The 24,575-nt window shown below is 40.1% G+C and overlaps 4 protein-coding genes and 2 non-coding genes across 9 annotated transcripts; 2 read left to right on the top strand and 4 right to left on the bottom strand.

Moving 5' to 3' along the window:
• Positions 1–334: 334 nt before the first annotated feature.
• Positions 335–890, top strand: LOC128266807 (28S ribosomal protein S33, mitochondrial). The gene is made up of 2 exons (XM_053003604.1): positions 335–574; positions 636–890. Exons 1-2 carry the CDS (start codon positions 455–457, stop codon positions 855–857), a joined length of 342 nt encoding a protein of 113 aa, XP_052859564.1. The 5' UTR covers positions 335–454; the 3' UTR covers positions 858–890.
• LOC128266808 (uncharacterized) lies at positions 875–2,021 on the bottom strand. Its single transcript, XM_053003605.1, has 4 exons — positions 1,863–2,021; positions 1,636–1,803; positions 1,371–1,579; positions 875–1,282 (listed from the first exon to the last, which is right to left on the bottom strand). Exons 1-4 carry the CDS (start codon positions 1,969–1,971, stop codon positions 899–901), a joined length of 870 nt encoding a protein of 289 aa, XP_052859565.1. The 5' UTR covers positions 1,972–2,021; the 3' UTR covers positions 875–898.
• Positions 2,022–2,205: 184 nt separating this feature from the next.
• LOC128266398 (protein farnesyltransferase subunit beta) lies at positions 2,206–3,979 on the bottom strand. The gene is made up of 4 exons (XM_053002890.1): positions 3,779–3,979; positions 3,461–3,717; positions 2,724–3,395; positions 2,206–2,666 (listed from the first exon to the last, which is right to left on the bottom strand). Exons 1-4 carry the CDS (start codon positions 3,875–3,877, stop codon positions 2,438–2,440), a joined length of 1,257 nt encoding a protein of 418 aa, XP_052858850.1. The 5' UTR covers positions 3,878–3,979; the 3' UTR covers positions 2,206–2,437.
• Positions 3,980–4,348: 369 nt separating this feature from the next.
• LOC128257328 (uncharacterized) lies at positions 4,349–7,328 on the bottom strand. Of its 4 annotated transcripts, XM_052988319.1 has the most exons (6): positions 7,196–7,328; positions 6,937–7,130; positions 6,147–6,578; positions 5,018–5,074; positions 4,658–4,927; positions 4,349–4,599 (listed from the first exon to the last, which is right to left on the bottom strand). In XM_052988319.1, the coding sequence occupies exons 1-6, from the start codon at positions 7,314–7,316 to the stop codon at positions 4,399–4,401; spliced, it is 1,275 nt and encodes a 424-aa protein (XP_052844279.1). In that variant the 5' UTR covers positions 7,317–7,328; the 3' UTR covers positions 4,349–4,398. The 4 variants fall into 4 exon arrangements, with proteins under 4 accessions (XP_052844279.1, XP_052844266.1, XP_052844272.1 ...); XM_052988306.1 differs by having other exon boundaries at positions 4,658–5,074; XM_052988312.1 differs by having other exon boundaries at positions 4,349–4,575; positions 4,658–5,074; positions 7,196–7,325.
• Trnat-agu (transfer RNA threonine (anticodon AGU)) lies at positions 5,323–5,396 on the bottom strand. Its single transcript has one exon. It is a non-coding gene; the product is annotated as a tRNA-Thr (tRNA).
• Positions 7,329–14,597: 7,269 nt separating the features above from the next.
• Trnat-agu (transfer RNA threonine (anticodon AGU)) lies at positions 14,598–14,671 on the top strand. Its single transcript has one exon. It is a non-coding gene; the product is annotated as a tRNA-Thr (tRNA).
• The last annotated feature ends 9,904 nt before the right edge of the window (positions 14,672–24,575 follow it).

Genomic DNA, 24,575 nt, shown 5'->3' on the forward strand with positions numbered 1-24,575 from the left:
CAGATAGCAATATTGTTAAATCCTCTGAAAGTTTAAAGAATTTCACTAAATTGAACAAAACTATCCCACGGCAATTACATTTAAACTGACATGTTATTTGTATTTGTGCAATCCCACAGCGAGTACAGATATGTCACTTTGTTTTACCTATTTTTTTTCCAAATGTAATTTTTTCTATGGTTAAACATTTTAATAATTACACGCGTAAATATTTTCATTAATATAAATTATTTAATTGCTTTTCAAAATAATTTCGGCCATATAACGGTAATAGCAAAAATTTTAAATTTCTAGGGTACCCCTAATGGCTGCGTTCACTGTGAATGCCACCTTAACCTGGTAATCAGCTGTCGCTTGTTTTTGTTTCATGACATAACCGCAATTCGCTGAAATCTAAAACTTAGCAATTAATTAATGAAAACAAACTTAAACTAATAATAAATATAAAGTAGACATGTCACACAAGTACACGGAGCTGATAAAGCTCGGCACACAGTATGCGCGACGCATGAACTACCTCTCAAATCGCATTTTCGGCGAAGTTGCGCGCACCACTAACGATAAATCCATGAAGGTTTGATTTCACTTCTGTTTATCAAGTAAATCTTAAACATAATAGTATTTTCCTTCACCAGGTAGTTCGCATGTTCTCCGAGGAGCCGATTCACAAGCGGGACTACGTGGTCAACTGGTATCCGCGCCACGTGGAGACGCACCTGCTGATGAAGAACCTCCGCGACTACGGATTGTTCCGCGACGAGCACCAGGACTTCAAGGAGGAGATGAAGCGACTGCGCAAGCTGCGAGGAAAGGCAGCGCCCAAGAAGGGCGAGGGCAAGCGTGCCTCCAAGAAATAGTACCATAAATATATAAATAACATTTTTATTGAAAGAAAAAACTAGTCAGTTTGGTCACTGCGGGTCAACAATTTGGCACTGCCTGCGAAAACCACCTCGTCATTCTGCCGCATGTCGTACTCCACGGTGGAGATTTTACGCGCCTGCACCAGGCTCACAGTGACCAGAGTGTCCGTCTCAATGCGACAGGGTTTCAGGAACTTAAAGCTCTGTTCCAGAACCACGGTGCCCGGTCCTGGCAACTGAGTTCCCATTATGCCCGCAACCACCGCGTTTAGCAGGGCTCCGTGCACGCGCCGCTCCTCCACGGGAGTGTCTAGGCTGTGGATGTAGTTGTGATCGCCGGTGAACCGAGCAAACTGCTCCAAATCGCTTTGCGAGAAGCGCTTAACCATTTGAACCTGCCGAGGTGCTCGGCTGCTCAGCTGCCGGCAGAGTTGGCGGAGCATTCTGCAATTGGACAACCTCGGTGCGAGTGGCGAAATCCTGCAGCAGCAGTTGACAGAGTTTAACAATGCGCTGATCGTGCGCCTTTACCCGCCACTCCTGCACAGTCCTCAGCAGCGAAGGGCCTAGAAGCAACTCCCTGTCAACCTCACCGGATTCTAGGAGCTGGTAAAAGAGCGCCAGGCTGTGGAGCACTATTTCCGGATGATCTGTGCGCACAAAGAGGCCGGTAATAAGCTGTAGCTGCTCCCTGATGTATTTGGCTGCAGTTTTTTCTGCAATCAAAACAAAACCCATGTAAAAGAGTCCTTAAAATCGTTGTATTCCATACCCAAGCATATGTTACACAATGCCGCAATTCCGTGCAGTTTCAGACGCTGATTTTGGGATTCCAGCGATGCTATGAACACATCCAGGGCGTCTGCCTCCAGCAAATGCGGCCAATTGATGGGATCGTAGGCAAAGTTGGCCAAATTCGCAGTCACCTGCTCCTGGGCCTCTGGAACCGAAAATCCAAAGTGAGTTCATTGGGCAACTAATAACAAATAGCCGACCCACCGACGTTTGTCGTTGTGTAATACTCATCGACCAGGTGACCGATGTACTCCCGGCGATCTATGCCCTCGGCTGGAGTCCTCCTCTTCAATGTCCTGTGGCTGGAGAACATAAACAACTAGCGACAATGCCGCGATTTCAAATGGGTTCCAAAATGCCATTCACAACGAATTATTTCTGAATAAACGTTCACACGTAAACGTTGATATTTCAATAGCTAATATCATAGCTAATTTCTCAAGAACAGCTACAGGTTTTCGCCACAACAAAATTAAATAATTTAAAATATTTATTTAAAAATAATAATAAGATAACAATAAGATAAATAAATATTTAGTCCCTTGCAAGTATAAATGTTATATTTTGCAAATTGTTATTGCATTAAAATTATTTTCAACTTAAAATTGTTTCAAAAAGTATATTTTAATCAATTCCTCTTTACATACACATACATTTTTAAGAAGCGAAACATACTATAATTCAAAGATTATTTTATTAAAGCAAATTTAGTTTTTTAAATGTAAACCACCATCCAGTAAAAAGCTCCCCAGTGCATCGACCTCCTACTCGAAGATTTTTTAACTGTCCTTGCACGGACTATCACTGCCCGAGAACTCGGTGTCATTGGAATTGCTGAAGTGGCTCCTGGCAGCCGCAACGGACTTCGGTGGGACGTTAAACAGTGGGTGGGTGGGCAGCAGCTCATTAATAGTGTCGCCCAGGACCTGCGGGCTGTTGGCGCACTCCGAATGCTGGGCAATGGAAACTCCGCTGAGGGTATAGCACGTGTGATAGAGATCTTGGGGTCTGAAAATATAGTGCTTTTAAATGTGCGTAACCATCAAATAGGTGGGAATCCCATACTTTCCGGGCTTGTCGATGAGCCCACCGTTCTGCTTCTGGCAGCACAGCAGGATGTACTCCTGCAGGGCCTCCACATCGAACAGGGTGTGCTCCATCTGCTTATCAACGCCTGATAGAGTGGCCTGTGTGATTGGAATCGTGGCGCCCACCCAGAATGAGTAGCAGCCGTCCACGAGTTTGTTGGTTCGTCCCTGGAAGCCGCCCTCGTACGTCATCTGCCGGCGAAGCGTCCACTTAAGCAGAGCCTGTCTGTCGCACTTGTCCGCCTCGTTGAGCAGCGCCAGCCCGGCAATCCCGCAAAAGGTATAGCCGCCATGGGCCTCCAGATCAGGGGCACCGCCAAAACCACCCTCGTAGGTCTGACATTGGGCTATCCAGTCGCCGGTGCCGGCGAACAGCTCCTTTAGCACCGGCTCGGGGAGATTGAGCAGCTTGGCACAGGAGATGGCGCAGTAGGCTCCGCGCACATCCGTCTCCCCGTCCACGTGCAGGCGGAAGGATCCGTCCGATTCGCGCACACTGAACAGGAACTGGACCAGGGTCGGGCGGTCGATGGCGCGATAAGCCTGCTCAGTGCCAATGATGCAAAGGCTGTTGACAGCCGCATAGGTAGGCGCCAGGTGGGCATACTGACCAGGTCCTCCTCCGAAGCCACCCGTCGGCGACCGGCATCTGAGTGGTAGAGAATTATTAATGGCTTACAACAACCCAGCATTGGTATATCTTTAAGGACCCACTTGCCAAGAAACTGCACCACGTGGTCCAGCGTCTGGTCGTCGAAGTTGAAGCTGAGCAACTGTGCCGCCTGCAGGATCCAGTACACGCACCACGGACGACTGCTGTCCAGGCACTCGTAGTTGGAGGGCAATCGCCTCAACATCGCGTCCAGGTAGTACTGGTGCTCCAGCCGGAAGATCTGGGTGAGGCGCGGGTGCGTGAACATCAGCTGCTCGAAGCGATCGAAGCATTTCTCCACCGAGCCCTCCGTCTTTTGCTGCAATACACTCATCGGTTATCTTTATCTGGCCGACCGACTTTTATCCGGGATTACTCACCTGCTCGCGGGACGTGGTCGTGGACACCTTCTCGTCGTCGAACATGTAACTCTTCAGGCGCTGGAAGTTGCGGAACAGCAGTTCCTCCTCGGGTCCCATTTTGGCGCTGGCTAATGTGGGTTTAAATTAAATATAATAAACAAAATAATTCGCCGAGTAGGAAATTCACGAGAGTAGTGCTGCAAAAGTCAGCTTTACAACACTGTCCTTTGTTTAGTTAGGGTATTCTTTATTCTTATATTCTGAATGACAAAAGGTAAAAATACTCAATTGGTTGTTATTTATTTGATGTGTCAAATTTAAGCCGATATTTTCCGTTTTTTGTAACACATAAAACAGTCACTCACAAATTAAAGTATCAAAGGAGTTTTATACTTGTATGTAAGAACAATAAAACCGGGTAGATAAACAAAAATATAAAAACAAAGTTTCTTCAAAAATATAACACAAACTCCTTAATATGTTTTAAACAATATTTAATATTAATAAATTTAAACAACAATTTAAACAAATTTCATCAACAAAAAACACATTTTTGGCCAATAAAAGGTTATGACAGCAGCGATTTATATTTGTATAAAACTACGACTAAATGCACATTTAAAATTCATTAAACCCATTTAACGTTGGGACATAAGACTCTCTGAGGTGACAAGAACAAAGAAGCTGGTTTGAGAATTGGAGTCCCCCATCAAAGTGTCGGCTGCCTCGGAGTCGGAAGTCCAAAAAGTATAAATTTCCATAAAGCCGTAGACCGCAAGGCAAACCAAGAAATAGGTCATCAGAGTGGCAAAAATCTGAAACATAATGAGCAGTAAGATCTGAAACAATCGCCAAATATAAATTTACACTGTTCGAGCACCGACATTACAAACTCACAATGGCGGTGCCTTTAAGGATCAGCAATATCCAACCGCTGCCGTCGAGTTTACTTATCCAGTCTATGAGGGGCGGCGATCCTGATGGGGCGGGTTGGGGACTTGGTTCGCCTGGTGCACCAAATTCACCTGCTTCGCCCCAGTTGTCGGCCCTCATGGGCAGATACCAGTCGTAATAGAGCTGTGTCAGTAGCGGAAACTCGAAAGGTGACTTTTTCGCAAGTTTCTTCACGTTTACAGGGTCTTCAAGGGACTGAACATCCTTCAAGTGCTGAAAGCAATCATTGAAATCAGCCAGTGTAAGTTTGCGGGACTTATCACAATCCTGCGACATTATGGGATTGTATAAGTGAGGTCTTACAGCCTGTTTTCTGCTCTGTTTGCTCAGAGGATATGCGGGATCCTCACTCGGTTCGTGCTGTTGCCGCAAGTATAAATAATTAGTTAAAGTATAAATATATTAGTTTAAGGATTAGTTGGTGTATATAAGTAAAAAGTTAATATACTTTGTTTACAAAACTTTAAACTTAAATATATTTCACCATATAAGTATATATATATATATAATTTATAGAGATTAATTTTTCGAACATTTAAGTGTTAAAAGAGAATTAATTATTCAAGTGCCAAAAAAAACTAATGGAACACACTCAATCGTGCAACCATAGGCCCCGGCGAGATTCGAACTCACGATCTCCTGTTTACTAGACAGGCGCTTTAACCAACTAAGCCACGGCGCCATTTGCCTCATCAGCAACAAAACATATATATCATATTCCTGTTTGGAATTCCTGCTTTATCGACGTAAATGCAAGCAGTTTTACAGGCAGTTTCATACTAAATACGGTAGATGGCGCTAGTTCAATGTGACCAAATTAAAGTTGATTGGTAACACGAGCCTTTTCTTCCCTGTTTTATAAGGCAAAACGAGACAATTCAAATTAAGTAATTAGGTAATCAAAGCGGTCCTGTTTTTGTTTACAAGTTATCTCCTTGCACTCAAAATTTTGTTACAGAAATTACAGAAACCAAGAATTTCGATTTAAAAAACATACCCAAATCAATAATCTTGCATGTATAAAGCAGTATTAACTCTTAAATTTATTATTCGTATATAGGTAAGGTTAAAATAGGCAAAGTTTAAAAAAAATAAGTGATAAGTGATATAGTTAAGAGCCAAAATAGCTTTATATTTGTGCTAAAAGCTGATAACTGATATTAAAATCCATTGCGGTTTTTAAATTTTTTAAATACAAAATTATGAAATTATAAGAAAACTTTTATATAACTATTTTTAGAATTTATATATATTTAACTTAAGTAAAATGTATTTGAATGAAATAGGAACATATTTTCACCTAATATTTTTCACAAACATTAATTATTTATGAACATTAAATCATGGAATTAAATATGCATTGTATTTATTTGTTCACTGTATTAGTAAGTAATGCTCAATATTTAAATCAAAATGTCGAAATGCAACTCACGGGTGAAGGCCCTCGAAGCTCCAAATAGTTTGAATCGAACTTGCCTTGCCTGATCAGTTCGAGTTCATCCTCCGACACAAAATTTCCGTAACCGGCCTTAATGGCCTCGTTGCTGAAAATGTCGTAATATTCCCCAGGTCGCGAGCAACCCGATGTCCGTTCGCACTGTTCCGTTTTCACGTTGAAGAAGCTGCGCTGGCCGAAGTATCGCTCCTCGCAGTTCAGCGGTGTGCAGTTGCGGAGGTAATCCTTGTCCCAGTTGTGACAGTCCTTGAAGTCCTTTCGCCTGCGCAGCTTGTTGCTCTGCGGATCAAGGGTCTCGAAGCGGGTGTCAAAGTGCAGCACTTGCTTGGCGGTTGCCACCGCATCCTGGGCGAGAGCACTTGTGGCGGAGATCAAAATGGGGCAACTGCCCACCCGGTTGTACAGAGACTGTGGAAATCCAAAGAAATTAAGAAAGAAATTATTAAATTAAATTGAATTTAAAGCCATAAGAACGAAGTTAATGCAAATAATTAACAAATTAGTCAAAAACTCTAGTACAATTTGGGCGGAACCCTTTTGATTATGACAGAACTCAATTACACTGTGCAACATTTTTTGTAAACCGCAATTCGGATTCTGAAAGTACTCATCCACACTAGGTAAATCCAGTTTGGGTTTTTCTGGCTTAGCTCAAATTTGATTTGTTATTTTTAGAATCTGAAATCCAATCTAGTTTATGCACTGTGCAACAGAATTTTCTTTTAAGGAATAACCTATATGTAACGAAAAAAGGTTTAGGACTTACCACCGTGGGCCACACCAGGGATACAGTTTCACTCCTCCCAGGCTCGACGGATCCGAAGTCGCCGCCAAAGATTCGCCCCATTGAATGCACCTGCTCTCCGCTGGTCGTGTTCACAGTGCATTCCCCGTTGGAGACGATAGTGAAATCCAGTGTTTCCCTCTTGGCGCCCCTGATGCGGTTGGTGACGGTCAGATCTGTTGCGGTAAGGGTAAGTCAAAAATGTGGATCGGAATGGAGCGGAGTCAAATGTCGGCCTCACCGAAAATCAAACCAATGTCCTTGTCCTGGGGCTCACGCACTATAACCTTTGTGGCGCACAGGCTTCCGTCGGTGCAGCGTCTGTTGAGTAGAACGATGCAAACCAATAGGTATTGTAACATTTTCTGACTGAATTCGCCAGGCTATATTATCCAGTTTAATTTACTTTATACTTTTTCATTTTGTTTGAGAATGCCGCTAAGGCCGAAAAACTATCTTTCGTTGAGCTCTAGCTTAGTTGGATGAAGCAATTTTAAAGCTCATAACAATTTATACTCAGAAAAAAACTCAGCAGCAACTTAAAAAAATAGTTAGTTTTGCTAAATATGGTTAATCATTAGACAGCCATTACATAAAGTAATGTTACACTTCGTATTATTGTATACATCAGTTGTACATTACTTTTATTTTATTGTGTACTCATGTTTAACCCCATCCTTGGTGCGTCTGTCAAAAAGCTTAGCATGAACGAACTTTCACAATTTTCTGGACAGCCCGATAAATTTCATTTGCCAGGATCAGTTGATAATTCCCCAGGTCAGCTCTTTTCCTCATATAAAATTCTTTGAATACTACAACCCTTTTGATTGCTCTTCCTTGCTTCTTTTTGCGAAGGGGGCTCATCAGGATGAGGATCCCTAATGGGTTGTTGTTTAATTAAGTGTAATTTTAGTGGCCGGCAACCCCTAAGACGAGTCCTGGCCACGTAGTCGCTGTATCCAATGCCACGTTTACTGCATCCATTGCAATTTATGTTTTAATCATCAAATGCGACCCAATTAATCAACGTTGCTGGCCTTAATTTATGCGGCGGAACAATGTTTTGAAGTAACCCGACGCGACATCGCACGACAGGTGACATTTTGCAGCGCAGAAGGACGCGGGGTGGGGATTGAGCTGAATGCAATGCATATTCATAGTGGCTGGGCCGTAATTTATGCCGAAACTCAAAACTAATTTGACAGGAAATAATTAATTTGGCATCGAAAGAGCCCAAAATAAAAGTGCTGCCAGCCAGTGCCAATTAAAATTATTTCGCTTTCATTACCCAATGGAGCAGCCGTAATAAAAGTCTTACCCGAAGCCCAAGAAAAGAAAGAAAGAAACCCCAACCTCACAGCACATCCAATCCCAATCCCAGAGCCGAAGACAGCGAAATAAAAGGCCAAAACTAAGCAAAAAAAAAAAAAGTTTAAATAATGAAATCACTTCGCACCATCTCGAAATTGCTCATTAACATTTTGTGTTTGCGATATCAACTTGTGAAAATCACAGGGCCCAGCAGACTCCGTTGTGCCTGTAGTCCGGACTCCAGGCTGGGCCAAAACAGACCAGACCAGACCAGACCAGGCCAAAATGCAGACCCAGACTCCGAGGCAGCAGCAGCTACTTGGCTTTTATTTATTATGCCATGTTGTTGTTGTCGCTGTTGAGGTGTTGCAGTTGCTGTTTTTGCGAAGCTGACTCTTATTAGTTGGGTCAGTCCGTCTCACTTTTTTTTAGCCTTTTCGCTGTGGAGGAGGTGTGAAATCTGTAGCCCTCTCCGCTACACTGTCGCCCCCCCCAACAAAATGTCCTCGCTGGCCGGCTGGTTTCGTCTGCGGGTCGTGATTTGTCTGCAAAAGACACAAACAACTCCTCGGACCTCTGCAATTTTTCTAAAGGTCGTTTGCTTTACCTTTACATTTGCCTTTACTCAATGAAATTGGCCCAGCTCCCAAGGAAACACAGGGAAAAAATTAAAGCGTCACTAAATAGTTAGGGCTAAATAATCAATAGCGACATAAAAAAAGAAGCCCGAACACAAACTTGTATTCAATAAACTAACAAAAAAAACTCAAAGCTTTAATTACTTTAAAATTTATCTGCTGTGTTTTAAAATATGAAACCGAAATTATAAAACTCTTGCTTAATTAAAAATTCCTCGTGTTCAAAATAAATTAAAGGCAGTACAAAAGTTGTAAATAAGACATTTATAACTTTGTTGGTTGGCCGGCTGGCTTAAATTATTTGTTCAGTGGTTATACAATATATTAGTATCCAAACTTTTGATGTTTTAATTTTAACCTATAAAGATAATAAGAATTTAATTAAAGGATATACAATGCATAACAGCTCAGAACTTAAGTTTCGTCTTCGCTACTATTTTTTAGATGAGGATTATTTAAAAAACTTATCTATACAAATGTATGTTTAAAGTGTAATTATATAAACTCTTAATTTTAGAATTTACCTTTTTTGTTTACTTGCTGTTGTAAAAAAAGCTTGGAAAACGTATGTAATTTGGAAACCTAAAACTTACCACAACTACAAAAAAAGTTAGTTTTTACTGAAGATCAAACAAAATGAAATAGTAAGGAAATAAATATTTGTTTTAAGCCAAAGTACTGATTTATCTTTGAGTCCAACATGGCGTATGCTTGTTTTTTTAAAGTGGTAATAATTACTGGAAGAATATTTCTCCGGGTGCATCACACATCCCAGCAGCCAGAACTCCAGTCAAAGTCAGAGATAAGACGACTGGCTAACTGACTTTGCTGACTGGGTGTATTTCAGTAGCCATTCGATTTATGTTAAATAAGCAGAACGCAAGCTCTGTTTGTTGTAAAATACCAATTGCCAGGCTTGACGGTGCGGAGGAACAGAGACGGAGACAGATAGGGTGAGAAAGGGAGTGAAGGAGAGATTCCACTGTGATTCACGTTTCTGCATCATTCCATTTTTTTTTGTTTTCTTACTCCAAGTGTCGTTGTCGTTGTCGCTGCTGCTGGTGTTTGTGTTGTTGTCGTTGGCCTGCATCAGATTTCTTAATTTAATTGGCTTTATGCAAGAAGTTCTCGAAGAAGCTCTTCCCCGGCTCGGTCGAACTTTATAGACAAACTGTCTGCAGGTCCTGTTCCTCCTGTTCCTCCTGCCCCAAGCCATCTCCAATCTCCAAGCCCGAAGAATCGTGGGAATCGTCTATCTGGGCGCGTGTGGACCCGCTGCAAATGCAAAACAGCTTAACCCAATTTTTTTGTTTCTTCGCTTCAACAAACAAAAAAATCAATAAGAAACAAAAGAAAACGCTGCACGTAATTGCAAGTTATGAGCAGCAGCCGCCGCAGCAACAACATCCACTACTGGCCAGAATAAAATGAAAATCGTTGAGGTTTTCCATCATCGCGTGCAGGTTGGCAGCGTTTTAAGAACAATTGCAGCGCATTTAAGCATAAATACGAGCTAAAAATCCGCGTTTCCGCACTCAGAGAAAAAAGTATTGGTAACACTGCATTTGAGCTCAGAGAGCATAATTTTTTTTTTGAGAATTAAAACTTTTCTATATGATTTTGGTGTTTTAAAAAAGCGGAGTGATTTGGTGCTGATATTATGTCCTTTTTACTGATAATTTGGTGATGATTTTGTGATCATTTGGAGATGATTAGGTGATGATGTAATGGTGGTGTGACAAACGCTGTTGACAGAATAGAATCTGACTTTTGTTAAAAAAAGATACAATCATTCTTATAAAATGCAAAATTTTTGTTTAAACTGTATTTATGAAAAGCCGCTATTATGGCTTAGATAATGATTCTTATATTTAATAAAAAACGTACTAAAAAATGTATACGAGAATTGGTATTTTTTTAGAAAAACAGTTTGTATTATAGAATTAAATTTTTATATATGCTAAAATTTATTGAAACTTAAGGTCGTTTTTCTAAATTATTTAGTTAATTTTAGAAGAGGCTAGTGTATTAATTTTCTAAAAGTAAAAGAAATTTTACTTAAAAATATGTAAAAATTTGAAAGAGACTGCTTGCAAAAAAAAAATTTTACAATAGAATTTTTAGAAAATATTTTCTTTACTTTTGAAAATTTGTTAAATGTACTTAAAGAAAACAAATTTTTTTGTGTTCCATTGTCGTTTTTTATGAGGTCCTAAATTGCATTGTTTTGTTAGTTAGCTTAATATAAACAGTCATAAAATTCTAAATTTTTTTAATGAAATTTATTAAAAATATTTTAGTGTATTTTTCGACTGTGTGCATACGTATCGGTGTTAGCGACTGTGAGAGTGCGTGCGACACTTAATCATCAGCGTGAAATGAAGAAAAAGAAATGCCTAAGTCGAGGCCAACTGTGCACTTGGCTCTGCTCTCCGCGCTTCTGAAAGTGTACATATATAATTAAGCCATAAATTCTGTTTTTATGATTTTCCACAAAGTTATGAATTTATGGCAGCCCACAAAGCACTCAAAGGCAGACACACACACACAACAATTTGCGGCAAAAACGGAAGTGAATTTAAATGCGCGCGCATGCGAAATGGAAGTAGTTCCCCCCGTCAACCTATCCGCTGTAAAAAAAACCCACTAGAGTTTTCAAAGAGAAGACCAATCGTAGTTGGTCCGGCCATGTTTGGCCATTAATGTGTCGAGCACTTTGCCCAGACCTCGTAAATTTAACGCTTTCAACTTTTATTTCTCTCGCTTTTTTTCTTTTTTGGTACGTCTCGCTCTCCATTTCGTTGATGGATGTTGGGCGAGGAGCCCAATAAAATTTAAATATTTATTGTACTCTATATTTTGTTGCCATGCAAATTCGACGAGGTCCTACAATTTATATAGAGCAGCCTGCTCGGAGGGTGTCCACTTTGGTTGGCATTTCGGCTACAAAATGCACACCGAACTCGCTGCATTAATTGCATAAAATTGTGCCCTGTCGCTGGATATTATATCCCCCGACTGAGCCTCGACTATTCCTCACTGGGTCAATTAGCATAATCGCTTTTGAAATTGCAACCCGAACTTAAGGTCCATCTCCTCGGGGCGTTGCAAGTGGCGCGTATCTTGAAGGGGCTAATCGCCCTCGCTGCCATCGATCGTCGGGGTTGTCAAGAACGTAGATCGCAGAATTTGGGGACCTGTAAAAACGAAACAAAATTAATACAATAATTACTGTAATTACGCGAAATGCTCATAACTGCCTGTGTCATGGCTGCTTCCTAATGCGAAAATAACGTTATTAATTTTGAGCGCCCTTTCATGTGAGTGCCACATGATCTAGGCAGCGTTTCCAAGTCGAAATCCACCCCTGGGGAGCCATTAACTACATTTTACATTGCAAATTATTGAAGTCTTGGAAATACCCTATATAAACTAAAAGTCAACAGTATTTGGAATTCACCTTATCTATCTGCAAATGACTGTAAGACCAGTTATAAATTGTTTATTGATATTGAAATATTATAAAACTACTTAAAGGCTTAAATCCAAATCAGAAGAAATAAAAGTGAAGGAAACAGGTACTGTCCGGGTAAGTCTTCAAAATAAAGAAAAAATGAATTCAAAAATTACTTCTTAGTGTAAACCTAATTTATGAACGAAAAAATAATTTTTGTGTGTATTGTACAAGCAAATTATATTATTATTTTTATTGATGGCGACATATTATTTTCTACCAAACCTGCAACTCTATTTAGGGCTTAAAACTCATGTAAATATTGATTATTCTTGGGTAGTTGATGGTTCAACTTTTAAATCCAACCAATTTCGTTAAGCCAAAAACGAGTGTATTGAAAAGTCTTTTTTAGACAATTGCTTAAACCGAGTATCCTTTAAAAGTATCCTTTTCAAGGGGACCCTGTACAGGAATATTCAAAATGACTTGTCACTAGCGCGGCGTGCGCTAAATGGGCAGGTGCAATTGAGGCCGGCGACAGGGAGACGCGGCTTCTTCGCCGAGCGATGTTCTTGTTTTCATAAAATTGCAATATTAATGCGGAAAATCTTTGGGCAGGGGAGTGGGACAGGGGCTGGGAACAAGGTGTGCAGCAGGCCATCATTCGGTGCACCTCGACGTGTTCCTGAGTCCGTTTTTTGTGCCTCGAAAGCCGCTCCACATGCTTGACATTGATGCAATTTCGTTTGCCGGCAGCTGACTGCAAGTAATCCCCCTCCAGGCCCTCATATCCGCACTTAGTCGCAGCAATTAAACGAGATTAAATCGCCGGTGCAAAGCTGCTCCAAGTGGAATACCAGAGAAGCCACTTCCACTTCCACTTCTACTTCCACTGCGATGTTCATGCCCAACCCGAGGCGCAATTATATTTGAAAATGCATTAAAATATGGCTAGTGCAGCAACAAAGCGCAGCTTGATTTGCATAAATATTTTTTGTTGCACAAAGAACCAGTGAACAATTTTATTGTTGCCACTCACTTGCTACGCCGAAAGGTTGGGGATTGGTGGGGCATAAATTACACTCATGGCGGGGCAACGAGTTTAGGAGAAAGGGTGCTTATCTCGGAGGCGAAATTAGCTGATAATATGCAAAACACGCCGTCAAATTGCAGCCTGAGCCAAATTTCAAATTGTTACCCAGCGCAAATAAACACGAGCATGCCACAAGCAGTGGAACCCATTTCAAATCCATTCTGATGCAAAATGAATCCGCAAATACTTCGCTGCAAGTTATAGTTTTGTATTAATTATATGCCTGTCCCAAGCAGTTTACTTACTCATTAAAGTTAAAGAAAAAGTCGGTACTCCTTGACTCTCTTAGGCGGCTACGACTGTACTTGCTCCAAATATCCTTGGGCTTCTGAATAATTACACTACTCGTACATATATTGCAAATGCATTTTTGATTTTCCAGGGTTATATGACGTAAAGAATGTAAAAGTAAAAAGGCCCACAAAAAGCATATGCATGGAGGTGTGCATAAATTCAGATGACTTCATGTGAGATCAGCATTAGTTACTTAGCTCTCGCAGCTCGAGCGATGTTGTGAACTCACGTATATAAGTTAAGAAATCCAAAGTATGAATACTCCAACATAACCAATCGCATTTGCATTAATAGTTGCAAACAAAAACAAACACAGCGTAATTAATTTTTTAGAAGCTGGCAATCTGGTGAAATATAAGTCAGTTTAAAAATTCTTCAAATATTTGTAATAACTTGGACTAGTTTGAACAATCTAACTAAAAATGTATTTTACTGATGTCATAATATTATATGTTATTTTTAGTTGTTATTTATCAGTCTAGCATAAACTATTTATAAACTGAGCTTGCTTACCTTGCTGAATTTCAAAATCAGTGATCCGCCAAATTAATATATGCGTGTACTATCTAAATATAAATAGAGTTATTTTTAGATTATCATGAACCATATATAAAGCAGACACTATTATGACTTTATCAATGTTCCAAGTTGATAAAATGATTGCTGGGTTTTTTACAGATGAAGTTTACATTATCTTTTTCCTATGGTTTGTTTCTTATCACTAGCTTCACCGTCGACGGTAGAAAATATCAGTTGGCAAAATTTAATTATTTTAAGTGCAATTCATTTGAAATGATTTAGTTTAGAGACTAGGAGACCTCATGCGGCACTTAAAAACAATGAAAGATATATGGGCGCCGTGGCTTAGTTGGTTAAAGCGCCTGTCTAGTAAACAGGAGATCGTGAGTTCGAATCTCGCCGGGGCCTTTCACAATTAGGTGGTTGTACATTTTTTTAGTCCCTGTTTTCACTTTTACTAGTAGGAAAATCAATATTAAAGAATTTGTAATTTGTAATATACAAATATAGCAATTTCTTCCAAAAATCGACTTATTATAATTGTAAGGTGAATATAATATTTGGGGGAGGCATTACATTTTGTAACAGGGCAATGAGTATATTGGGAAGTCTTGTTGTTGGGGCACTGGACTATAGCATTCATTCTGGTTTATTATACATTTTCCAATGCAAACCCATTGTAAAAATTTAAGCGGCTACAAATTGTCTCATTTAAACATTGAAACGCTTCTGATTTCACAATTGCAACGTCAATGGCAATTTGCTGTGTTGTCAGTTTGTTGAATTGAGATTCTAATGAGTTGATTGAAGGCTGTAAGAGCAGATTGCCGTGGAGTGGAGGTCCAGAGGCCTGGAGCTTCCAGGCTATTTGATTAGTAGACCCCAACCGACCAGAATCCACTCCGGCAAAATGCAACTGCAAACAGAAAACGGCAAACGGCAAACGGCAGCGGCGGCAAATGTCCATCAAATGTCACGATCTGCTGCCTGTGCAGATCAATCGGCCGATCGACCGATCGATCGATCGATCGCTCTGAGTAGGATAATTACCCGGATCACGCAACTGGAATGGAGTGGTGCGATTTCAGCCGTCTAGCCTAGAAGCGTCGGGTGACCTTGCAACCGCATTTCCCACCCCGCCCACCGGCAATTGGAGTTTGAATTGGCCACTTGGCCAGCTGTTTGCCGATCCTTCCCTCTCTTGTCCTGATCCCTGGTCCTCTTGTCAGTGTCAAAGGGCGTTGCTCATCCAGGATTAACTTTACATGATCCAGCACATGGCTGAGAGGATCAAGTGCACTAAAGAAAAATTGTAAGAAAAATGTAGGAACATATATTTTTAGATTCTCTTTTTGCCTTCTTTCTTTTTTTTTTTTTTTAAAAAGTACTTAAATTCAAGTGGTTGTGTTTTTAGAAAACAAATTAACTAAAGTAAAAACAAATTTCGATCTGTCGAAAGCGTAAAACTAAGGCCAAAGTTCAATCCCCCAATTGAATTAAATAATTCATTTTTAATATATTTTTCTACGCTCGTAAATTTGGTTTAATATATTTTTGTTTGATCTAACTTTACTATTGAGAACAAATACATTAAAACAGAGATTTTTCTCCGAGTGCATGGGGCGGAAGCACCTCGAGGGGTTTAACATGTGCATTTCTCGGATGCGAAGATACATTGACAGGTTTGGGCCGCAGAAATTATGTTGCCAGCGATCTGAGCGAAGTCTCCTGCCGATGTCGGCAATTATTTATTATCCTGTGTGTGCCCGCAGCCATTGCCACTCTTGTCCTTCCCCTCCGCCCCTGCCACCCCCCTGCAGCCATAACCCCTTTAAGGCCACCCCCTTCTTCGGTCGTTCAAAATCACTGCCGCCACTTCGTCGTCGTCGTCGCCATTTAAGTTTGCTCTTTGTTTTCGTTTTCGTTTTTGTTTTCTTTGCTTTGCTTTTTCATAAATTTTCGTGGTTGATTTTTTTCCCATTGCCCTTGTTGTTTTTGTTGCTCTGGGCGACGCCTTGCCTTTGTTGCTGTTGTTGCTTGTTTGTTGTTGCTGCCACCGCCTGCTGTGATTGAGATTCCTGGCCTCCGCGAGAACGAGATGGCCATACGGCCCAGAGCGAGAGGCAGCGAGCACAGAGGTGTCTCCACCCATATTCCAGATTCCAGTGGCTCACTTCCACTGGCTTGGGATTTGAGTGGCAATTTGAGTGAGACTGCGACTGCTGCAGTCAATATTTTGCATGTGCGGCATTTGATTTTTCGGCAAGATAACATGCGAATGAATGGTTCCCAATAGATAAGAGATAAAGTGTCATGATTGCAGTGATTTAATAGTTCAATTACACTAATATTAATTAGAAAGTGGAGAAAAAGGAAAAATTATACATAATTTTGGTGAACTTATAAAAACAAAATTTTACGTGGTTTGATTATTGATTAAATAGTAAAAAAAGTCATTAAGTACGTAGAAATAGAAAAAAAAAACTTAAAAGAACAATCATTATTTCAAAACGTTTTCTTTTTGTTTTTTTTTTTTTTGTTACTCTTGTTTTGAACAAATTGTTTTAATATTTTAATTTTATAAAATTCTGTTTTTAAAAAGATTATATTTGTTCTCATTATACCTGTAACAAATTTCCTTTTTATGAAAAATGTTCAACGTATTTTTGCTTCTTGTCGTCGGAAATATTACAAATAATGATCGTTAAAAATTAATTATAAACTCGGGGATTAAACTATTACTAAAATTAAATTTGATGTTTGTATGTTGCGCCAGTGTGTTGTAATTGTCGTGTAAACTTTGTGGGTTGTTGTATCTTTATCTAAACAAAAATCATGCTCCCTAAAGAAGACAAGAAGAATTAATTAATAAAATTAAATTTTAATTAATTAGAAATTCGACTTAACCTCTTTTTAGGTTATGAGCATGATGACAATTTCAAATAAATGTTGATTTCGACTCAAAGACAAACCTCTTAAAAAATCATATTCTAAATTCGTGGGGTTACCACAATGGGAAGTTTTTCAGTCCAAATTACCTGAAGTCTTTTGTTTAGCCCGCAGTGCTTTTTAACCGACACTCGCATCATATAACATACGCGGCGACCTGCCACCATTTATTTTCACATAACAGCTCCATAATTTTCTTAATGAACGATTTTCTGTGTGAAGGTTGCCATTGTCATTGTAAAGGGGTCATCAGGGAGCTTGGGAAGTGGCGGTGGGGGGCTTACTTCCCCACCTTTCATACAGAACCTTTAAACGTTAGTTTGTTGCGTTGATTTCGAAGTAAATGACAGAATATTGCAGTTATTGCCAATTACTCACGCACACATCTGGCCTGAATGCATTGGCCCACACGTATGTATATTCACAGAGCTTAAATGTGCGTGTGAGCCTACCCCTCAGCCCTGCGATCTGGCTTTTGTTGAATGCATTTTCAATGGCAATTGTGATTCGCAATTGGCTTGTAATTGCTATATTTAGCGTAATGGCAGTCAAGAACCCGGCATTATGTATTACGGAAAAAGTATCTGAGGCCGGGCCGCCCACGCTCACTTGTGCAAACACACACACGAACGGAGGGTCTACCTCATGGGACTTTCGGTTTCCATATCATTAAAGCGGAAACCCTCAGCAGAACTGGGTTACATTCCTACCATTCGCATGGGGCGGCTGCAGCCATTAACCTCTAGACGAAGCACGAATTTCGGGGCCATAAGTCACAAACTCATCGACAAATATTTGTGCCCAAAATCCATAAATTCATTATTTCAAACAAATTTTTCACAGTAAAAGAGTCAAAAATGTGAATACAACCTGTTTCTCGAACGCTGCGCCTTTTTCGTGACAACAGCTTCTGGTCAAGAAAACCACAAATCGAAGATATTTTATGAAATCGCAAAAGCGATTTTTGTACACTCTAAAAATGGTTTAACACATATTAAATTTTTAATTGCTTTACAGCATTAAAATTGTCTTTAATTAGGCCACTTTGTTAACGAAAAGAAAATAATATTCGGAATGTCTCGGCACTCTTACAAATCGGGTAGACATAAATTACGACCGATTTTAGAAGGATATTAACGTCAAAAAGTATAAAATAAATAAAATAAAATTTTAACTGTCATATTCATACTTGCGTTTCTTGTGTCATCATTAAACTGAATTTTATATATATTTTTTTGTCTCATTTTTATTTAATTTCTTCTTTTTAGAATGTGTATGATATGTTTTAAAAATTTTAAAAAGCTTTTAATCATAATTTTTTTTATTTGTTTCAATGCCCAAACAGTATTTTTGTTATTTTTCTATGTACTTTTTGGTACTGCCATAGTTTAAACAATTTGATTTGCTTTAATTCAGTTTTGTTATCTCTGTGGAGATTGATCAACAGTGCGTACATGTGTACAGAGCGAATTCAAACCGAGCTGTGATGGTCCTTTGCAATGCTAAGGGCATGGCAAACAACAAATACTCAACACATGTCCTATGCCTCCGATCTGTGGGATTGGGATGGGATTACCGGGCCAACAAGCGCCAGTCCCCAGCGGAGTCGCGCTTCGAACTCTGGCGCGGCTTTTCGCCTTGTTTACGCTAAGATGGCGTATTGTATAACATCATTATGTGGACTTCGTTCATGTTCATGTCATAATTTTGCACAGCCCAGGCCGAGGAGTCAGCACCAGAGTCGGCAGTGCATTCCAAGCGCCAGTCTCGTCTCCAGTCTCCAGTCTCCAGTCCTCTGTTCCAGGCCCAGGCCCAAACTCAGTCACAGCCGCAGTCTCATCTCCAGCCGCGTCCGTTTGCGGACTTCGGTCTTCGGTCTTCGGTGTTCAGGCTTCAGGCTACAGGCTACAAACTTGGAGCCGGGATTCGTGAATAGAAATCGGCATCGCTCTGAGTATTGGCATCAGAATGTGGCGCTCGCTGTTTGTGCCATGTTTGGGGCTACGTAATTAAAAATAAATTTTCGCGCTCTGAGGCGACAGGAGCGGTTCCATTCCGGGAAAGCAAGGCTCCAAGGTCTGAATATAAGCTGTACTTAAATTAAATTAGATGCCTTTTAACAGAATTTAGCTGGAAATCAATACTTGCCGAATAAAAACTTGTATTTAATATATATTATATTAATAATAAAATTGTTATTAATTGATGCTTTAAATATAAAAACTATTTATATTTATTATAATTTAAGACAATTTTGGACATTTTATTATTTGTTATGCTTTGAGATTATGTTTCTTGTACCAGATGCCCCAATTTGAGTTGGTAGTAAAACTTGGGCTTGAGATTCTGTACTAAAGGTTATAGCGATACAGTGGTCACAAAAGTGAAAAATATTTTTAAACATACTTACTGCGTTAACTGACCCAGAGCCCAGAAGCAACGCTCCTGTTTTCCACGGGCTGGTACAACACTTTTCGTTACTTTTTTAATTTAATGAATATTGTGGGACAATTTATTAGCGAACATATTGATTTCAGCGTTTGCCGTGTTCCACCGATGTCTCGTGTGCAGTCCGCAGGCGAATGCGATTGTGTGTGCCGGGGTGTGCGTGTGTTGTTGTTGCAAAGTTTATACGGTAGTTACCAACATAAATAGCAGCAATTTGGCCAGACACCAACAGCAGAGATATAGCTTTGGGTCGAGAGGGGGAGGCGGGCTGTTGGGGGGGGGGGGGGGGGTGCCGATATGGACGATCAGTACGATCTGTACGATCTGTGGCACTGGGCACCGACCCGGACGCAATCGCCGCTTGCTGAACAAGCGTACAATTAATATGCCCAGCCTGCCGCCGTCGCCGCCCGCACCACAGGCGGTCCCCCGCAGATCGCTACAGGTCCTCACAGATCCCCACAGGTGCCCCCTTTGTCCCCAAAGATACCCTCATATCCCGATCCTGGTGAGAGACCCTGGAACTTTTCGCAAAGCGCTCCAGTCTGAACCCAAACACTGGGGGAGCCCTGCCATCCCTCCGGGTTTTCGGCTCGCTGTATTTGACTTTCGCATCGGCCGAAAGCTGCTGCTGAGTGCGATTTATAGCTCTTAACAAATTGTTAATAAATATTTTATTTATATTGATGAGACAACACGAAATTATTCACAATTTACTCATTCGAGTTTAAACGTACTGGCGAGAGCGTTTGTGTGCGTGTCTTACCCACTGGAGTGCCTCCCGCAACTTTAGAGTTGCTCCTGATCTTTAAAGTGTTGTGCCCATTAATTTGATTGCCTGGGTGTATTGGACTTGTTCAGTATTGTTTGTGGTCCATTGATCATAAAATCTTTTAACACCAAACCTTTAAAAATGGAAATTCTTTAAAGATTTCTTTAAATTGAATAATTAAATGAGATAAACTTATGAGAGCTAATGTTTCTTATGGCTTAAACTTCGCGGTTTTCTTTCATACTTTAAAAAAAATCACTGTTAAGCTACCATTTGTATGTTAAGTCCAAGAAAAGCTAAAAGTAACCATTTAGTCGATCAAGCTCTTTAGCCGATATTTTGCTAATTTTCGTGCAGCTTAATGTTGATGAAATAATTTCAGTGCTCAGTTGCGCATTTGTTTCAATTACCGCGGAGATACCCATATGATTGATCTGTGTCCAGTCCTCGTCTTCCGATGGCACCCTGTAATTAGCGCGTGAAATGTTTTCGCTTAATTGTTACTTATTTTTTTCGGCCAATTGAATTGGAATTTAAATGAGCTGAGTTGCGGGCAGCCGCAGGAGTGGTAGTTGTAGTGCATGTCGCCCCCTGAGTCCTCCACCATCCACTGCGATCCACTATCATGGTCAGCAGCTGTCAATCACAATGATTTATGTCGCCGCCTGTTGTGAGCGAGAGCATCTGAGCGATCCGAGCGATCTGAGCGGTCGCTGTGCATTTGCCTACATCAGCGAGGCAATTTATCTTTCCGCAGTTGCAGCGGCGAAACTCATCAAGCGTCGGCGGCTTCTTTCTTCCATAATCGCTCACCTCCCCAGTCCCCCCTCTTTCCCTCTTTCCCTCTTTCCCTCATTCCCTCATTCCCTCCACCCATCCACCTCCCTCCGCTGGCACCGCCCCCATTCAAAAAGACTGGCGCTTATACATTTTTTCATTTGAATTTCATTTCACTTCATTGCTTAATTGTCGCCGCTTTTGATGAATTGTTTGTTTGGATTTGCCGCGACATTTGCCCAGTTCCTCAAAAGCGGCAGGCCCTCCATCCTCCCGCATCGTCCGCATGACATTGTGAAGCTTGAGGTGTTGGCCAAGATTAAAACCGGCCAGTTCGCAGAGTTAAATCAAATGCAAACTAATATGTTTTGATCCTAAAATCTTAAAAAATTGGATGAAACTAAGAAATTCAAGGAAAATCAATGAGGCTGTCCTTCTAATCTTATTAATCATAGCTAAATAAGAAAATAAATTATTTAAAAATGTCAAGTCAACATTTAAAGATCCCATGTTTTATTTGATCAGTATTCAATTTCTTCTAGACAGTTCGGCATTGAAATGAAAGTAAAACGTATAGGTGTTATATTAGTAAGTATTGAATTAAACCTGTACTTTAATACAGTCTGTAGTTTATTTTCAATGCACACTTTTTAAAACTTAACTTTCAGTTTTTTTGGGTGTATCCGTGTATATAAATCTGATTGTTTGAGAAGTAAAAGTGTGATGTTAATAAACTTCAATCACTCAGAAAACCATAATTATTGACTTTTGAAAACATTTTTTAAACAAGGCCTTAAAAATTAAACTCTCATTTATGTCAAGCAAAAATTACCTGAAAAACTACTTACGGCCATATGGACTTACGTCCCCATTCTCTAAAATAATAATAAAAACAAACAATTTGTTGCCATAAAATGTTCCGAGCAGCTCCTGGATCAGCCATACAATAGCGTTAAGTTCGCACAGTTTGACCAAGATTCGTTTAGCCATTGCAACCTAATAAGTGTAATAAACTTTTTGGTACGAATTGCTTATGACATTAATAGCTAAGACTGCAAGACTTATTTCAATTTGAGGAACTGATGGTGAATCTTTCTCGCAGCCCTGGCTGGAGATTGCACAATACAGCCTGGGGGGGCTCTTTCGGCCGATGTGGCAGCTGTTTCCCCTGTAATTTGGCATTGTTAGCCGTCTGGTCTGCTGGCCCGATCCGTTCGTGCTGCAGCCGCTCGATCGACCGCCATCTTGGCTACCTACTGGAGCCATTTACATTCGTCTGGGGCCGAGAGGCTACGACCGGGCGGGACATTATCTTGGCTTTGGCATCTCAATTTACCAATCAAATAACAAATGCGCCGCCAAAGATGCTTATTAATGGCGGCCAACGGTTGAGACGCGACTCCGTCAAACTGCAACTTCCACTTCAACTTCAACTTCACATCCATTCCCATTCCCATCTCAGACTGATTCCGCTTTCAGCCCCAACCGCATATAATTTCCACGAACTCTCCATTGTCGATAATAATTGATTTGATTGATGCTTCGACGGCTGCCGATGCTGCTGCCCCAGCCTCTGATCTTTCCACTGTTGATTGGTCCCCTCAGCTCGTGCCCCCCGCTCCAGTCAGCCTCTGTTTTTGTTTAGGGAGCAATTATGGGGATCTTCATCATCATCATATAGGGTCTCTGGAAAATGGCGTACTACAAAGAGCCAATACGGAAAATAGGAATACATAAAAACATACATAGATTGTAAAAACTTTTTATAAGATTCGTTCGTTTCTCTTAGTTGTATTAAACTACTATCTACTTCTCGTAGATAGGCCAACCATTCCTGTGTTGACGTAATGAAGTAAATAACAAACACCATAGAGATAGAACATTATATTTAAATAAAAAAAATACTTATTAGTAGGTAAGCAAGTAGTACATTATATTTGAATACTATAAATGGCTTAACAACGTCAAACATAATCTTAAATAATATTACATTAAATTATGGCAATTTAAATATTAAATAACAAAATACTGAATAACAAAATATTCAATAACAAATTACTAGTAGCTTTAGACCTAACTACCACCACTTAAATAATCGTACACCTAATTATTGCAATTAAAATTATAAAAAACAAATTATTAAATATCAAAATATTACATAACAAAATATTATAACAAATTACTAGTAGCTTCAGACCTAAAAGCTTTAGCTTAATTTTAGTTTTGCATTTATCATTGCCGTTGATCTGAAAATTATATATTTACCTGTATACACAAATAACAAATTGGTTAATATTATTATAAGAAACAAATGATCTATTGAGTAAATAAACTAACACGCTTGCGCTACCTTTACTATTGAATTTTAAAGATATAATTTATAAGCCACAACATTATCTCGCTCCAGATCTGAGATCTGGGCCCCATTTCCCCTCGCTGACCCCCTTATTCCCGGGCTGTTAACAAATTACCCCAAAACAAAAGCCCAAAGGCGAATTTGCATGCTCATCACGACGACGCCGGCTCAGATTACGATCGACATAGCCCGCCAGCTGACCTCAACTCATGTCCGGCGATACTGGAGGGATTGGGAACTGAGGAAACAAGTGTAAAGCGTTCCAGGCAAATTGTGCTAATCGCCAGGACACATCAAGTGTGCAGGAGTTTAGGGTACCACTATCGGCATCGGTATCGGAATCGCCATCGAAACCGTTGCATAGGAAAACAAAAGCGATGCGAAACTTCCACTTAAATCCAACTCTTATGCCTTTCAAAACTAAATTAATCTTCATTGGAAGCAATCGACAGCAGGAGAAAAAGATGCAAAGGGGCAGGGGACTCAGGAACGAGGGCTTCGTTTGGACTGAAGCCGCCAACAAAAATTAGCGCAAATGATTGACAGCCTAAATGAGAATTTAATGGTAAACTTTAGTTACGTTTTTCTTTTCTGTTGTTGGGGCCAGAGGATTATTCCGCAGACCCCAAGCCAGAGTTCGCTATAATTTGCCTCAGAAATAACCCTGAAGGATCGGGTGAAATCGCTCGCTGTAAAAAGTAAAAGCAAAATTGTTTTCACAAACAAAATTGATACCAAATTGATGTATCTTTTCTTTCATTTTTGTTTATGTTTTGCAGAAACGATTTAAGGAGAGTTGAGAAAGGTTCCAAAACCGTTATAAGACAGTTTCTTCTTACTCAGATCAACTTGAATACTTCAAAGTGCTCTTTATTCGATTGCCCCCAAACACTAATACCTTGGAACTTTGAAATAAAAAGATTAACTAACTTCTTGAAATAAAGTCTACCTTGAAATAAAAAGATTAACTAAACGAATTAAAAGGCTTTCACATACCCTCGTTTTGCTTT

The sequence above is a fragment of the Drosophila gunungcola genome, chromosome 3R (genome assembly GCF_025200985.1).
Source record: "Drosophila gunungcola strain Sukarami chromosome 3R, Dgunungcola_SK_2, whole genome shotgun sequence".
Lineage (NCBI taxonomy): Eukaryota > Metazoa > Arthropoda > Insecta > Diptera > Drosophilidae > Drosophila > Drosophila gunungcola.